The sequence below is a fragment of the Sarcophilus harrisii genome, chromosome 3, assembly GCF_902635505.1.
Source record: "Sarcophilus harrisii chromosome 3, mSarHar1.11, whole genome shotgun sequence".
Lineage (NCBI taxonomy): Eukaryota > Metazoa > Chordata > Mammalia > Dasyuromorphia > Dasyuridae > Sarcophilus > Sarcophilus harrisii.
In genome coordinates this window covers 500,083,650-500,101,661 of record NC_045428.1, presented here as the reverse complement: position 1 = coordinate 500,101,661, position 18,012 = coordinate 500,083,650, and the positions used below count along the sequence as shown (strand labels likewise).

Here is an 18,012-nt window from a genome sequence, read left to right as displayed (position 1 = left end):
GCAGGTGGCTAGGCTGTTTGTAGGCACAGATTCTGCAAAAAGACGCTCATCCTAAGACTAGAAGGCCAAAGCTGGTGATCTTAAAAGTGACCCAGCAAATCCCCCTTTTTTAACATGGGAGATTGAGGCCCAGAGAGTGGGTCCCTGGCAGAGCTGGGATGACAAGGTCTGGAAGAGGCAGTGAAGTGGGAGACTTCTGCTCTGAGTTTTCTTTGAGCCCCAGAATTCTCTATTCTGGTACTTTGGAAGGTCTTTGGGTACAGGCCCTCCTCTCCATTGACAGACCATAGCTCTTTCCACACTTTAGTGGATTCATGGATTCCTTGGCTGCCAGGCCTCTGGGGGTGAGTGGCCCTCCACTGAGCCCTGACAGCGGTGGCCCTGTCCTTGGGATCCAGGAGAAAGACCAGCAGATTTGGAGTCTGAAGACTGGGTTTACCTCTTCCTACCTCTTTTCCTTTGTAAAGAATTAACCTGGATGACTTACAAGATCTCTTCTAGTTCTAAAATCTAAGATCCCATTTGAAATCTGGTTGGATTTTCAGAGCTCCTGCTTTCAAGACTTATGAGTGGTTCAATATCAACTTTGTCCAGAGACTTTGGTCTTGGACATTACGCTGTTTATCAGAGAATATGATATCAAATTAGGAGGGATCACTAATGTGTTGGATGGAAGAGAGGGGAAAAAAAAATCTTAATAGCCTGGAATGCTGTGCCTCATTTAACAAGAAGGAATTGACAGGGATAAACAATGCATCTTCAAATTAGGAGATGGAGGAGACAAGGTTGGGTAGAAGTTCATCTGAAAAAGGTCTGACCATAGCTTTCAAGAGTCTGGAGTCACCTCTGTGTCCTAAGGAGATATCAGAGGATGATGAATGGGGGTTTCTATGAACCTAGAAAACAAAGGAGTCCAAATATGAGCAGTGTGTGCTGTTTATTGCAGCTGGTAGGTGTGAGCAATACCCTGATGAGTGACCCTGGCCCTGAAGGTGAGTCCTGGGTGAGTGGGTCACTTGGTCTTCTCTAAAACCAAATCTCAGCTGGTAAATTTGATCCCTCTCTTCCCACCCCCCACCCCCACCTAATAGCTTGTCAGGGACCTGCAGGTTATCTCTCAGACCACAGTCCTGGGAGAACTGACCTGGGAGGGGCAAGACCCCAGAGTTTGGTGAGCAGGTGGACGGCCCCTGAGAAGGTCTAAACAAAGTCCTTGTTCTGTACATCCTCATCTTCGTCCTCACACTCTTGCAGAAAACCCTGGAGTTCCAATAGCTTCTGCCGGCTTTCCATCTTTTCCATTTCATCAAAGTTAGGGGGTCTATCAAAGACCTCTTTCAGGGAGCTCCTCACCACTCTCTTGTATCTGGCCTTGAATTCCTTCAGGAGGTGCTGGGCCTCCCGATACTGCTTCTGATCCTCCAGCCTGCGCTCGGCTCGCTTCCGCAGAACAGAGCCTGGGAGAGAAAGGGACACCTCTCTACAGATTCTCTACCTGGCCCTGGGAAGACCTGGTGGGAACGCCCCTAGCCTGAAAGGTTTCCATATGGTAATAGGAAGGGAAGACTTGGAGTCTAGTGCTGACTCTCCCACTAACTTGCTCTGTGACTATAGTCTTTCTCCTTTGAGTCTCAGTTTCCTCATCTGTCAAATAAGTTGGTTGGACTAGGTGACTTAAAGCCCCTTCTACCCCTAGCTTTTTTTCATCTCATGACTAGAAGGTCTCAAAGATCCAGTGAACATTTTTCAGGGATCTAGCTCCCCTCCCCTCATATCATTTCATGCTCTTCCTTTCCACCCCCAAGGCTCCAAACCTCCCTTTTATCAAGATCAGGGAGAAAATAAATCTCTCTACCCCAGGATGAGGCATGTGGATATGTGTGTATGTTGGAAGCGCTGGGGGGGCAATCATCTGCTTTCTTACAAGGGCTTCGGTCTCTATGACGTCTTGAAAAGTGAGAATTTAGGCAGCATTTGTATACTATGGAGTCTTCCCCTTCCATCCCATAGTGGATCAGAAGCAGTTCTAAATGTCAGGGGCAAGTTCCCCACTCTTTGGAGCTCCATGGTCCTCTATCCTCCCAATTCCCATTCCTATGGACACTACTCAGGTACCTCTATGGTGGGTTGGGGTGGGGTTGTGGCCATTAGTGGGGGGGCTGGGAAGGACTTACTTAGTGGACTGTCCACTATTTGCTGAGGGTTCCTCATTTGATACAAGATTTCCTCCAGTAACTGTGCTCGAGTCTTCCGAGGGGTAGGAATTTTACTCCGAGGGATCTGTATATCGAAGGGGTGACATGTTAGCTGAGACATATCCCCACCTATGGCTGTCCCAGAGTCCCCTTCCAAAGTACATCCCCAGACTTAAGTGCTAGAAGTAAAACAACTCAGTCCCACTGAAAGAACGCTGTGGGCTCACAAACATCAGGTAGCACCTTTAGAGGAAACATGATGATGTCCCTGATTTCCCTTGGGGGAGAAAGAAAGTCCCCCAGGAGTATAGAGTATAGAGTACAGAGACATGCAAAGTGGAGGGAAGAAAGATGGAGAGTTAGGATTGTAAGGGAGATGAGGAAGAAAGGGCAGACCCTTGGAACTGTGAGGGAAGGGGGAAGGAAGTCTTCAGAGAGAGGGACATCTAGGGGAGTTGGAGCAGAAGAAGCCTGGTTCTTCTCCTAAAGGAACCTATGGCCCATTACCTGCTTTTCCTTGGGGCAGTAAGGATTCTGGAAAGCATCAAGCTTGGCCTTGGAGGAGCGATAGATCAGAGGATGCTTAAGTATATTGTACAGGGCCTTGACATTCTGCTGGATTCCTAGGGCCAAAAGGATGTACTTACTCAGCTCCAGGACCTATTCAGAGAGGGCTGATACCTCTCCTTGAAAGCTTTACCTAATTGATTGATCCTGGTGGATCCTTCTAGGTAACACATCTTTCTTCCCTATCCCAGTCAGTAATTACAGTAATGATAGTAATTACAGTTTACATCTATGATTTAAAAATATTTTCCTTGTAATACCCTGATTATGGAAGAAGTGCAAGTCTTGTTACACTTAGAAAGAAGGAATAATTATACCCGTGATTATCTAAGTAGTCCAGTTGGGACTTAAATGTTCCCTAACTCCACATTACTCTCGAATAAGATAGTGTAGTTTAAGAGAGAATTGTACAAATCCAAAGGCCTTGAAGACCCAGCATTTGTCAGGCTGGTCTGATACTCTGTGCCCCCAGTTCTATGCCCCCATATTCATTATGGGTGAATATTCCTGATTGCTTCTTCTGTTTCTTTTCCTGGATCTCTATCCAGGAAGTCTTTTAATGGTGAATGTGCCCCAGTTTTATCCTGAGCCCTCTTCTCTTTTCCCTCTATGCTATTCCACTAGTGATTTCATCAGCTCCCATTTTCAATGATCATCTCTGTGCTGATGATTCCCAGATCTACTTGTCCAGCCACCAACTGCTTATTGAATATCACAAACTGATGTTTATAGATATCTTCAACTCAGTATGCCCCAAACTGAACTCATTATCTTTCCTCCTAAACGTTTCCCCCTTTCAACACTTCCCTGTTACTATCCAGGGCAACACCAGGCTTGAAATCCAGATGCTGCCCTCAAGTCCTCCCTCTCCCTCTCCCTCTCCCCATTTCATATCCAAGGTCTGCCCATCACACCTTTGCAATCTCTCCCATGTCTCCTTCTCTCCTCTGACACTGCCATTCTCCTGGGGCAGAGTCTCATCATCTCCCACCTGGATGATTACAAGAGCCTGCTGATGTGGTTCTGCCAGCTTCAAGTTTCTGCCCACTCCAATCCATCCTCCACTCACCTCCCTATTCGATAAACTCCACTGACTTACCTTCAGGACCAAATATCAAATCTTCTGCCTGGTGTTCAGAGTCCTTCATGATCTGGCTACCAATGTACCTTTCCTACACCATCTTATGCTTCACGTACCTTCAGGTACTGTTTGATCCAGTGACAATGGTCTTCCAACTGTTTTTGGCATTCATCCCCTAACCATTCATTTTCTCTGACTGTCCCCTCTGCTTCAAATTCTCCCTCTCACCATCTCCACCTCTGGCTTTTCTGGCTTTCTTAAAGTCCCAGCTAAAATCCTATCTTTAACAGGAAGCCTTTCCTGATCCCTTTTTACTGCTTATGCCGTCTCTCTGTGTTGATTATTTTCAATATACCCTGTATAGAGCTTATTTGCACATAATTTACATGTTGTCTTCCTTCCTCCCATTAGACTGTAAACTCTGTGAGAGCAAAGATTGCCTTTTGCCTTTCTTTGTTATGTTCAGTGCTTAGCACAGTCCTTGGCACATGGTAGGTATTAAATCAATGCTTACAGATGAATTGACTGAATGGTTTAAGTGTCCTTTGAACTTGGGGTAACTTTCAGTGGTTCACAATTGGGCATGGTCCAAGCTACATTCAAGATTATCTGGTGAAGTGCCTCTCTATGAGAGCAGGGAATCTAGAGTTCACCAGAGTAGATTAACATTAAATAAATTCTTTTTTTTTTTTTTTTTTTTTTTTGGCTGAGGCAATTGGGATTAAGTGACTTGCCCAGGGTCACATAGCTAGGAAGTGTTAAGTGTCTGAGGTTAGATTTGAACTCAGGTCCTCCTGACTTCAGGGCTAGTGTTCTATCCACTAGCTGCCTCTCCCCTCTTCCCCTCCCCTCCCCCCGAGGAGATGAACATTAAACAAATTCTTAAATAGCTATATGTCTGCAAAGACATGTCACTACCTTCTACTTCCCTAAAAACCTACATCTCTTTGAAAGGAAAAAAGAAAAGATAAACTCTAACATTAAAGAGTACAAGTATAAAGGTCAGAGTAGGAGAATGGAGGGAAGGATAGTTTATTGTCCGACCAGTGGGTGACCACATCTCAGAAGCTCCTGCCAATTTTTCTTTGGCCAGACCAGAGAATACACTCATTCAAAACAGTCATTTAATTGAAGAGCATAGCAATATAACACCCCTCATTCCAGGCTCACTACTAAGAGTCCCAATAGTAATTACACAGCTAGTAGGACCTGGGGGCAGAAATCCCCCTCACCTGGCCTCTGACACTTAATTAGCTGTGTGACCTACCTCAGTTTCCTCAATGATAAAATGGAGTTGACACGAGCTTCTATCTCCTGATTTGGAAGGACCAAATGAGATGATATTTGTAAAGCACTTGGCAAATCTTAGTGTTACATAAATGCCAGCCTATTTGTCCTTCTTGTGAACGCACATATCTAAAACCTTGTAAGGTTAACAAAGAACTTCTTCTCACCACACCCCATGAAGTGGGTAATGCTGGTATCAGTGCCCACTTTTATGGATAAAGGACCTTGGGCTGATTTAAAGCCAAGTGATTTATCCACAGGTACCCATCAAGTTAATATCAGAGCTAAGAGCCTTCACCTTCCCCTGTACTAATCAGTAGGGATGTGGGGGGCTGAGGGAATGTTCCCACCTCCCCATACCATCCCTGCACATAGTAGGTGCTTGCTAAATAATGACTCCTCCCTTTGGTCTGACAAACACCAGGTGGCTTCCCAGAGGCTCAGGAGCATCTAGCTGCTGACCTCCTGCAGTGGTCTTGGCAGGTCCCTCGCCTTCTTGATCTCCATTTCTTTATTTTCAACAAGGAGAGGGTTTTTCTAGGATGGAGGATCTTAGGATTCTCTTAAGTCATTTCCCACTTCTGAACCTACATGTTTCTCATCTAGGGAATGGGGATGGGTTAGGGCTCTCACCAAATGTGAGTCTATTGTGGGAGAGGAAGGTCAGCTGGGGGCACAGTGGAGAAAGTTCTAGGTTAGAAAGATTCCTCTTCATGAGTTCAAATCCAGCCTCAGGCACTTCCTAGCGCTGTGACTCTGGCGACTCATTTAACCATGCCTCAGTTTCCTCATCTGTAAAACGGGCTGGAGAAGGAAATGGCAACCCCTCCAGGATCTTTGCCAAGAAAACTCCAAATGGGGTCACAGAAAGCTATGACTGATACAAGATAGTGCAGAGGAGCTGGGCTTTTCCACTTCCATCTCTCCCCCTACCTCCATTAGGGGCTACGAGTGAGGGCTGGTTTGGCTTTGCATATCTGTGGGAAATGGCCCGGTGGGCGGGCTCTGGTGGTCCCACTCACCCATGGGCTCCACGAAGCTGGGGTCAGGACTTGTCTGGAGCAGTTCCTCGTAGCCTCTGTACCGCTCTGAGAGGGTGGCACTCACTTTCCGTGGCTTCTTTGCCTCTCTCTCCTCGATCTTCACCCTTTTGTCCTCCTCAGAGGGCTTGGCTTCCTTGTGTCTCCTGGGAGTTTTCTGCACCTTGGTCACCTGTGGGGGTGATGGAGCATCCGTTAGCTCCAGAGGCCCTTGGGCCCCTGCAGTATCCACAGTAGGGGCACTGGAAGGAAAGAGCTCTGCATTTGGAGTCAAGAGGACCGGGGTTCAGGTCTTGGTCTTTGCTGTTTGACCTCCCCTCCCTCTTGGCCACTGCTTCCCCATTTGTGAAATGAAAGACTTGGACTAAATCACCTCTAAAGGATTTTCCAGCTTTTTTTGCTTCTCATTCTAGGTATTCTAGAGAGGTAGGAGGTGAAGATGAGGAAAGAAGGAATGAGTATTTTAAAAAATATTCTAAACCTTTTCGTAGGTCTACTGGACAAGGATCTTCACTTCTTACTCTTCAATTTGGCCTTAAGGCCCTCCCTAATCCATTTCTCTCATGCCTTCTGTCTTCCTGGGCCCCTCACATTCTAGTTTCAGGCAAACTGGAAGAACTGATGTCCCCAGATGTGGCCTGTCCTTTTAAGCCTCAGTGACCTTGTCCTCAACATTCCCTGATTCTCCAGCCTCCTGAAGCAGCATCCTGAAATCTAGACTATCCCCCTGGTCAATAAAACCCCTAAATCCTCCACAGTGCACTGGCTGTGGCCTCTGAATTCTCTGCAGCCTCAGCACAGTTGTTCTCAAGAGGCTTGGGAGGAGGCTGCCCAGAAGTGGGGAACAGCGCAGGGGTGGCAGTTGTAAGACACAGGAAGGAGGCAAGTGGAATTGGCTTATATTGCACATGGGCTTAAGAAGTAAAGACTGGTATAATAGAAGTTTTCTGTGTCTGCCCTAGGAAGGTTGAGAAAAATTGTATTAGGTTAATAGGATTTTGAGTTGAAGGGATCTAAAGGTCATTTAGCCCAGAATTTGAAAAATCACAGCTGGTCAAAATGCACTGCCTGCTTTTTTTTGTCTCTGGGTAAGAATTTGCTTTTACATTTAAAAATAGAGTTTTTTTTGATGCTTTTTAAAATTCTTGGCTTGTATAAAAATGCCCTCTGGCCAGAATCTGCTGATCCTGACAGTCCAATACATTCATTACACGGAAGGGGAAACTGAGGCCCAGGGCACAGGAACAAGGCCAGGGCATTTGACTCCAAATGTGATGATCTTTCTCCTACCACGCTGCACACTAGCTCTCTCAGAGGGGGATTCTGGTTGGGTATAGGGTCTGTCGCCACAGAGGCCGTCAGGACTTGAGCCGGAAGCACCTGAGTCATGAAGAAGGATTCCACACTCTTCACATCATCATCCGAGCATATGTCAGAACCAGTCATCTCACTGGATGTCGCTGTCTTCAGAGAGTCCTCTTTGGTGAAGACGGTGGAGGTAGAGGAATGGATAGGTGGAAGAGGCGTGAAGGCCCGCCTGGACATAGTTGGGGCTGGTGTGTCTGGCACTTCCTGAGTTGGCAGCTCTAGGATGATGGGGGCCTTCAGGACCTTCGGAATTTGACTTCTCACCTGTCACAAAAAGAACCCCACAAGAGCCCCCATCCCCATAACAACACAGTCACTTTATGGTTACAAAACACTTCTATGATCTCATTTGATCCACTCTGGGATGAATGTGATACCAGAACTATTGTCCCCATTTTAATGATTAACAAACTGAGATCCAGAGAAAGATCCAGAGAAAAGTCCCATAGGATGAAGGTGGCCAAGCTGGACTTGAAACTAAACCTCCCAGCACCAATTCTAGGACTCTTTATTGCCCCTCTAAGCATTCCCTGAATTGAAGTAAATCAACCCCCTAAAGAGTTTTCAAAAGCCCCTACTTTTACTACAAGGTAAGAGACTTACTTATTAAATTATAAAAGAAAAATGGCAAAAGAACTGACTGGATCCTGTTTGAGAGTTTGGAACATGGGCTCCCGAGTTGTCCCTAAGCATGTGTGTGTGAGAGACAGTGATCTGGCAGATGCTCAGTCGGAGAGAGGGGGCGAGCCCTCTCCAGGCCAACACAACATAGCAGTACAAGCCGGACACGGGACATGCAAGTTTCTGTAACAAAAGGTACCTAGGAAACAGTGTGGGCTTCTGGGAAACAGTGTGGGCAGGACAGTAGGGACTCTCTGACTGCCTAATCTCTAGCAGAGTCTCTGGCGTTTGAAATCTCATATTGTTTCACCTGCTCCATTAGCTGGTGTCTAGCTGTTTGATGATCTCTAGCGTTTTGGGTCCTTCTTCAGGTAAGAACCATGTCCCTCAAACCCCTTCTCCACCCAGGAGTTTCCTTGCTTACTGGTCTGTGTTTTAAGCATGTTATAAAAACATGGTTAGAGTCTCCAAGTAGGGAGAAGTTTTCTTTGTGGTCATAACCTTCTGTTTACTCCTTTCACCACATGTTTAATTTTCTTGTTTTAAAACAGTATAATGGGAGGCTAGCCAGGGCAGCCCTAAAGAACAAATACAGAGGCCTCAGCTGATGCAATCTCCATGTGGCCCTGATAAGACACTGTATCCCTGATTCCAGTCTGCTCACCACATGGTGAAGAGAAGCCTCTTTCATTGGTTGTTTGGCCAAAACCAGGGGTTCATTCATGAGGTAACTAGTTTTCTAGAGCCTCATACTTCTTCAGGACTTATAAGCTGGACTGACTGGCCAAGAGCCCTAGCATGAACTCCACTCCTGCCTCTCGGTGGCTTTCTCTCCTAGCCTTTTCAAACTCACCACTTCTACTTTGCCCTAAATGAAGGACAAAGGGCCAAGGCTCACCCCCCTAGGCTGTACTTGGACCCAGGCCTCTCCCTGCACCAAATGGTATCCTCTGTCCGGAAGGCTGCTAAGCAGGGACACAATCAGCAGAAATAGGACCCAGACTCTGGGCAACTAATGTTCCTCCCCATTCCAGCCATGCACCCACAGATAATCCAAGCAGCTCTTCTCTTTACCATGGGTTTAACAGACCAGAGCCAATTTCAGAATGACTACGTATGTTAGAAAACCAGCTGAACTCTGCAAACGCTCACAAGGACAGGGCAAATCAGCCATTCCCTATCGTGTCTGCCATGTTGGCTCAGGGGGAAAGAGCTAGGTTCAAATTTGTTTTTAACTTTTCAGAGACCAGGACAGGAGAAGAGAGAGCTCTGTAAGTCAGGGGGTGAGAGGGGAAATTACGATCAAAGTAGGGGAGTGCTTCTCTAAAGTGCAAATGGGTTTGCAATAGGGATCAATAATTCTGATTAGTTTGGCTTCAGAAAGCAACCAACAGAGGAAAATGAAGAGATTTAATAATCCAACACCACGGGAATCCTGTGTTCCTCACATGTGATGTGCTTTTGGGCACAATATAATGGGAAGAATACTGAGTGTAAGATTTTGAAGATGTAGGGTCAGATCTTGGTGCTGATACTTATTAGCTACATTGACCTACAGAATCCATTTGATTTTAAAATAGGAAAAATAATACTTTGTTTTCCCATCTGATTGGAGCATTTGTTTTTCATAATTTCATGAAAATAAGAAAAAGGAAGCTTTTCTATTGATACAAATTCACAACTAGTCTGCATCCAGAGACTTAGAGAATTGCCCAATGGATCTTCTTCAAGAATGAAAGGACAAGCTAGAAGACTTGAATCACATACTCTGTATCTGCCATAGGACTGAGTCTACATCTTTGTTTTACTTTAAGATCAGCTTTGAAAATACTTTGTTAAATCAAGATGTTAAATAAATAGGAATTTAATCTTTAATTTCACTAGGTTTCTGATCTTTTCAATGTTGGAAATCTCTCTTCCTTCCAGCCTATATGTATCATTAGGATAGCTAGCTAAGAGAGATAGTATATCCTGCAGGAGACATGATCTCAGATTAGGAATCAAGAACCTGGATTTAGTAACATCAGCTCTGCCCCTAATTAGTTGTGTAACCTTGTTTTTGGTACTTATCAGTAAAATGAGCAGTCATATGGTTCTGTACAATTCTAATAAGATTCCTTCCAGTTCCTTACACAGGATACTCTTCTCAGAGATATCTACATTTTTATGGGTCAAGGGGATGGCTAATGTTTAATCCAAAGAAAGGAATTGTCTAGTGGAAGGACTAAGAATTTCCTCAGGTACTCTTAAGGTGGAACCCTTCAGGTACCATGATGAAAGTGTTAAGGCCCTCCTGTTCATGCAGATTATACTAGTGGTGGGCCCATTCCTGGGCTAGCCTTTACAAAGAGCAATGTACTGTGGCCTCCCCATCCTGGGCCTTCCTCCGATAAACCAACAGGAACCCTTTGGACCCATCTATACCTTCCGATTGGACTTCTGAGGAATTAAAATATGTGGACGTTTGAGCTTCTCAGTAGGCTTTCGAATTAAGGAGATCCCCAGTCTTTTCTGGAGGAAGCTGTACAGCAAAGGTGGATCACCTGTTGAAGAGAAGCATTTAGTCACTCCACACTCAATGGAGGATGTTATCCATCCATACCACCTTTTTGTGACTCAAGTCACTGCCCTGGGCTGGTCAAGCATAAATGTCAGACATAGGACTTTGACCAGGAGAATCTGACCCCCACTCCCCCCTACCAACACACAAACTTATGTCAGTCTGATATGAGATTGCGCCTTATGGCAGAGGCCCTTATCTCTCCAAGGACATGCACAGTTTCCACAAATAGGCAGAAGGGATACTCTAAACCCTTCCTTTCCCTCTCCTCCTCTTCCTTTCCCCTTTTCTTCTTCTCTTCCTCCTTTCCTCCTCTTCCTCTTCCTCATCTCTCTCCTCTCTCTGTCTCTGTCTCCGTCTCTCTTCTTTCTTTCCTTTTTCTTGTTTCTCTCCTTGTTGAATTATTAGCCATGGCTCAACACTATTCTCACACCTGCCAAACACACAGTAACCATATTAAAAATAACTGTCTTGGATGTTTTGGGCACAAGCTTTAAATGATAAATAGACCATCAGTGAAGAATTGCCTCTCCTGCTGGTTTTTATCAGTTAGCTGGCATCATATTGGTTCAAGTATAGGCTGTGTCCAAAATGGGTCATGCTTCTAAAATTAAATGCCTTGAAAAGAAAAAAAAAAGTATCATATTCCAATTTCTGGAAAAAAATCCCTGAAAAAAAGGACTTGTTTTAGAATATGCTCACATTTTACTCAAGCCAATTTTGTAAAATAACATGACTTATATGTATTTTCCTTCCAATTACTTTATGTCTGTACCTAGTAATTTATATGCTGCCTCTTCCGTTAGATTACAAGCTTTTTGAGGGCAGGAACTACGCCTTTCTTTTTATGCTCAGTGCTTAACATAGTACCTGGCACATATTAAGTGCTTAATAAATGCTTATTGTCTTAACTCTGAACTTGACTTTATACACGTTACTCCCATTTGAGCATCACAATCACCTTGTGAATTAGATGCCATTACCCATTTTATAGAGGAGGAAACAGAGTTTCAGAGAGGTTTACTGACATACCCAGAATTACACAGCCAGTAAGGATCAGAGGCAGGAACTGATCTTTCCGATTTGAAGCCCAGCTTTCTTGTCATTCTTCTCTACTCCTTTACTTCCCAAATTGACTTCTGCCATAGATCCTCCTTTGTTTCTTTCACTGGCTTCTCAATCATTTTCTGAACCCTGTGTATTCTCTCCAGATATCTTCTATATCCATATTCTCTCATTTGACAGACTCATTCATTTCCATAGTTTCAGCTACCTCTTTTAATATGGATAAATTCCCAAATATATAGATACAATCCTGATCTCCCTTTCTTTGCTCCAGGCATCCCCCTGTCTTAATGATAGGACATTTTTATTGTGTTCTCAGTGGCTTCATAAATTCTACATGCACAAAAACAAGATTATCATCCCCTTTAAACCTGCTCATCATTCAATCTTCCATATGGGAACCTTAGGATAATAACCTAAGATAGGTTTGACTTGCCTTAATGATAATTTCATCCTTCAATAGGTAGAAAAACAACAAAGGGAAAATCTATTCCCTATCTGATTCTCATTAAGAGGGGCCAGATCTTTCCAAGTACTGTGGTGAAAATCAGGAGAGCCTTCGTGGTTGGGGTGGTGGGAAGGAAAGGTGAAGAGTAACCATATCTTCCTAGTCTTTGTAATAGAAAGAAGAAATCCAGGTTATAGGCTGGCATGCATCCTAGGTTTTGGAAAAAACAGATTTAAAAGAGTTCCAAGGAATTCATATATTAAAGTATTTCAAAGGAAAGGAGGTATGGGAGATGTTATGATTGAAATTCTGAAAACAAAAAGATAAATAATTCCAGTGAGGAAGAACACATGGGATTTGAACAAAGAGACTATGTAGACATAGAGGGAATGCATTAATCAACTTAGATATTAATAATAAATGTATAGAGAATCAAGGCAAATAAAGATTAGGTAATAGGGCAAGGAAGGAAACAAGCATTTATTAAGCTTTCACTATGTGCCAGGTACTGCATTCAGTACCATGCAGTTATTATTTCACTTGATCCTCAAAAACACTCTGGGAAGTAGATGTTATTATCCCCATTTTAAAGCTGAGAAAACTGATGCAAATAACTAGCCCAAGATCACCCAACTAAGAAGTGTCTGTGGCGGATTTGAACTTGGCTCTTTTGATTTCAAACTCAGTGTTCTGTTCCCTGAGTCACCTGTCTCCAGAGGATGAGTATAAAAGTGTGGTGTGGTCTTAGAAAAAAGTAAAGTATGCTAACGCTCAAAATAGACTGTTAGGAAGGGTAACAAAAAGGGTTTGATTTTTTATTTTTTAAAAGCTATTATAAGGGAATAACTCCACTTGCCTCCTTCCTACTTAGTTGACAGCCACAGGAGGCCCAGAATGTAATCTTGAAGTATAAATAAGATGTTGAACCTAATTATATAAAAGTGCTTCTCTGCTCTTTGTGATGTCAGTCAAAAAGCACTTTACTAAGTGTCTGCTATTTTCTAGGTACTGTACTAAATGTTGGAGATACAATTGCCTCAAGGAGCTCACCATCTAATGGGGAGACAGGATGCAAACAATTATGGATAAGCTGCGCCACATACAGGTAAAAAGGAAATAATCAACAGAGGAAAGATACTAGTTCTAGGTAGGATGAGAAAAGGGTTCTTAGAGGTAGTGAGGATTTTAGCTGAGCCTTGAGGGAAGCCAGGAGGCAGAGATGCCAGGGGAGCATTCTAGGCTTAGAGGACAACAGTCAAAATGTCATGGTTTCCCATAGCCATGGAGTATTGATTCTGATTCTGATTTCAGAGTGGAAAGAGAAGGGGGGTGATTATGTGTAGTGATAATGATAACCAGCTATAAAGTGAAGCAAAAATATAATTATCTTCATATAATGGATGTTGTGAGTGGGGTACTCATCAATAAAGCTAATGTGGCTTGGGTAAGAAGGGATTAAGTCTCCCAGGTTATAGTCTTCTCCAGCAAGTTCAGGAAATAGGGCCAAAGACAAGAAGATGGATGAGGGGAAATTGTTAAGTTTCCTCTTATTGAAGAATCCTCTTATATCCCGATTCAACTTGTTTATAGTGAATAGTTTAAAAAATCAATTGCAATAATCTTTTTGTGAGGATTTTATTGAAACAATCGACTAAAATTAAATAATTTAAATTAATAATATTGGCTATTTCTCTAACTTTTGAAGGATTAAATTATCATTGAGGGGAGGAGCTGCTTATCTTCCAAGGGATAATGATAATGGGTTAGTGTTGAGGCAGTATCACTTTCATTTGTATCCACTGATCTTCAAATTATTTCAACTTTGCTCTTACCTCTGATTTCTTTATTTCCTCATATGAGAGTAATTTGTTAATCTTGGACATGCTTCTTTTCCCACCCTTACACTATCCTCTTTGCCCCAGTTCTGTTCTTTTTGAATAAAATGTGACCTTTGAAGCCAATAGTCCAGGCATGAATCCTAGCTTACCAAGTTTAAGTGATATCTATTAGGTCAGATTAACTTTCTCATATTGGATTTCTAGTTCTGCCCTGCTTGTGACACACAACATTAATAGCTGAGGCTAAAAGATTTTATTGCTGATTCTTTTCTTGGATTTTGTTTCCCATGAGTTTCTGGGTACTCCAATACTATTCTTCTTCATACCTTGTAGCTACTGCCCTTAATATCTAGCTTGGTGGCAATATGTAGATAGTTTTCTTGCTCTCCTTCCTTTTTAGCCTAAAGTATTTCTGATTTGATTTGCTCTAGGTAACTATATGTTTGCTGGAAATTTCATTCTTGGCCAGGAGTTCATATTTTAATAAAGCTGTGGATTAGAAATCTAAGTCCTTTTGTCACACATTTTTAAGAAATATGCTCACTTGCTAAATCTGCCTTTTCTCTTCTGATGCCTTTGTAGTCAGTCTACAGCAGAGATAAAAATATGCTCTGTGAGTCTTAAGATCTTTTAATTTTTTTGCCCTTTGCAATTTTATTTTATGCATTAAAGACATTACCCAGAGAAGGGTCTACAAGCTTTATAAGACTGACTTCAAAAGAGATCATGACACAAAAAGGTTCTTCTGCATAATCCTTAGTAATATTTTCTAGATTCTTTCTGATGTCATCGTTCAATCCATGTGAATTGCCATAAAATTTGTCTTACTCATATAGTTCAAGAGTTTTGGGCGATTCTCTGTCATGTCCTGGAATTGTGCCTCAGGAAACCAACCACCAACCACAGCTGCTTCAGTATCCTTTAGTACGCAGTCACCAACTGCAGCTGTGGTGGTCTGACTCCTGAAGGATTTCTCACTAGATCCATACTTGCATTTCTTGGAGAACACAAACATTTATTTCCTCCTCTGAGCCCAACTCCATCTTCAGGATGAACTTCAGAGCTGTTGTTTCGTTTCATGCATTCAAATATATGTCTTTGTGCAATAAGAGTAGTTCTTAGAGTATGTGCAATATATTTTACCTGTTATCAACTTACATGGAGGCTCCCGTGCAGAAGGGGCCAGACATCCCTACCGTCTGCCACACATAAAACAGGCAAGTCAATCTGGCTGAGGCAATGGGGCAGCCTGAGGAGGCAGCATATGCCAATCAAGACAAAACTACAATCATCATAACTCCCCTAGGACTCTAATAGAGATAGAACCAGGTGCCCTTTGCTATAATCTTGGGAAGCAACGCACATGGAGATGCAGCCAGCAGGGGGATACAGTTAGAAGAACAGATGCAGAAAGGACAATTCTTGCCACCAAAATCCTTGCTATTGTCCAAATGGTTCAGCTTTTAAAATAGGTGTGATTTTCTCAATGGAAATCACATTAAAGAAGAGGTATTACTTTCTGCTTTGCCTATATGTCTTAAGGATCCTGGATCTTTTCTATCAGACTTGTTATCTTTGAAATCTCTGATGAATGTTGTCTTTTCCATTAGAATATAAGTTCTTATTTTTCTATCTATATTCCCAACACTTAGCTTAGTGTTTCTTTTATAGTAGTGCTTAATAAAAGTGTTTTGAATTAACTAATTCATCAGTAAGCTTGATTCTATAAATGATTGAGGAAGGATCTTGCTTCAGAGCAATCACAAATATTCTCTATTTCTGGCTGGTTTATTATATGGTGACAAAACTTAGCTGTTCTAGAATTGAGTGAACCTATGCAAAAGACTCACGTAGTCAAACAGTCTCTCTTCCTGGAAAGGAGAGTGAAGTCAGAGTTGCTATGGGTCTCTAGGTGGGCAGGGGGTCTTCTTTCTGAATGTTTCCATGAAAACATGGTTTTTCTTTCTCAATCAAAAATGACTGAGCAGCAGAAATGTTTAAGACTAGATGATTAATAATTTTCCAAGGCAGAAAGACAAACACTCAATATTCTTTGTGTATCAGTGGGGAAAAAATATCTGGTTTGTGTACTTTCAGGATGCAAGATTCTTAGTCCTCTTTCTTCTTATTAATAGCTCTTGTGGTCAGTTCCCTTGGTGAAAATTCTTTGCTTGTTAGTTCCTTCTCATTTCAGTTAGCATTTTTCTTTTCCTTTGCCTATTAATTTCTCTTCTCTTTTTCCTCCTTTCAGAGTCCTCCTTATTTTTCTTTTCACTTATAACTCATTTCTTTTTATTTGTAATATGAATCCTTTTTTTCAATTCTTGTTCTTTTCCTTAATGCATTTCCCTTCATCTCAAGCCCTCTTTCTCCTTAAGATCTTCTAAAAGTACCAGGCACTGGTCTTCACAAGTCTGAAACCTTCCATATCTTTTTCACAATAATTCTTCTTGCTTTCCTTCCTCTCTCCCTTCTTTCCTTGCAGAACAAAGGTGTTGTCTATGCCCTAGAGCAACCCTTTAGAGATTCAAAAATTTTATTTATTTATGGAATAAAGCAAGTATTTCCATAACATTGTATAATTTTTTTTTAAAAAAGAGTACATATAAAACTGCCCACTGGAGATTAGAAGATAGTGGTCAACTATCATTTCCCACCTGTCCCCAATTCCAAAATTTCTTCTCGAGGCTAAATATCCCCCAGTTTCTTCAGGTACTCTTCATATGATATGGCTGCATGCCCATTCTCCATCCTGGTAATTCCACTCTGGATGAAAATTGGCTTCTTGCCATTATCCCTCCTAAAAGGAGGTTCGTAGAACTGGACACAATGACATGGACTCTGACTGAAGATAACCCAGCAGATATTCAGTATGGTGGGCTGAACTAGATCACAAATACTTTACCCTTTGTATGGAGCACCAGTGGATTGTTGTGGAAGATAAGTTCATTTAGAGAGGGGAAAAGAGCCACAGGGAGAAGGGCATCCTCATTTGAGATCTGGAATGACAAGAGTACCTCTGTCAGTCAATATGACCTCAGCCTGATTAAAGGCCAGGCCCCAGGGATCTGGGGAATTCCAAGGGATGGGCTTAGGGTGGGAAGTCCCTAGTATTCACTTTCTATCAATATCTAGGGTATTCTGAAGGGCATTCTTCCAGCTATGGGTTGAACTGCATGATATCATGGGCTCTCTCTCAACTTTGAGATCTTATCATTCTAGGATTCTGGATTTTGTTATTTTAAAATTCTATTATTTTATGATTCTAAGAATCTATGATTTAATAGTTGAATGTCATTCCCCACCAAACAATGACCACTGCCTGCTATTAGAAAATTATCAGGTAACAGAAACTTGGATTGGGTACCAGGAATGTCAGGGAGGTTGAATCCTGGGCTTTTGAGCTTTGAGGCTAAGCTCTTTTTGGCATTCATCTCAGGAACACAGGGGAGCCCCAAAAGTGTGAGTTTTGTCCTGAACATTCTTTTAAAAGATGGCTCTGCACATGATCTAGAAGTCCCAATGTGGGACTGTTGGGTAATATCATGTCCTGCGCTCCCAATGTTCCCTAGTCACTAATATTATGAAATGTTCAATACCAGAAGACAGAGGATAATAGTTCTTACCCACAGGAAGCCTCGTCAAAATAGCTCCTGAGTGTTATGGAGTTTACAGTCTGAAGTGAAAGGCAAGACTCCCACCCATAGGGAAACCCCATAGGTTAAGAAAAGAGAAAAGGCCCCTACCACAAGGAGCATTTGGTTTGAGGCTTTTAAAGAGCCTTTATCTGAGCAGGGGAGGCTGAACATGTTGTCTTCCCTTAGGAAGCCCCTAGCCAGAGGGTTAGATCTGGCCTTTGCCCTCTGAAATATCCCCGGACTAAGGAGGTGGGCCATAACCCCTGTCCTTAGGAAACCCTTGATCTAAAGAGGAAGATACGGC

At 42.6% G+C, this 18,012-nt stretch overlaps 1 protein-coding gene across 3 annotated transcripts in view; it reads right to left on the bottom strand.

Moving 5' to 3' along the window:
- Positions 1–918: 918 nt before the first annotated feature.
- XRRA1 (X-ray radiation resistance associated 1) overlaps positions 919–18,012 on the bottom strand; it is a 122,644-nt gene continuing 105,550 nt past the window's right edge. For 2 of the 3 annotated variants that reach the window (XM_031961397.1, XM_031961398.1), the window contains 7 exons: positions 16,976–17,069; positions 10,584–10,702; positions 7,551–7,802; positions 6,153–6,342; positions 2,703–2,818; positions 2,175–2,280; positions 919–1,457 (listed from right to left, as the gene is read on the bottom strand). In XM_031961397.1, coding sequence (XP_031817257.1) covers positions 1,201–1,457; positions 2,175–2,280; positions 2,703–2,818; positions 6,153–6,342; positions 7,551–7,802; positions 10,584–10,702; positions 16,976–17,069 — 1,134 coding nt within the window. In that variant the 3' untranslated portion in view covers positions 919–1,200. The remainder of the gene's footprint in view (positions 1,458–2,174; positions 2,281–2,702; positions 2,819–6,152; positions 6,343–7,550; positions 7,803–10,583; positions 10,703–16,975; positions 17,070–18,012) is intronic. The other variant, XR_004233244.1, reaches the window with a different exon arrangement.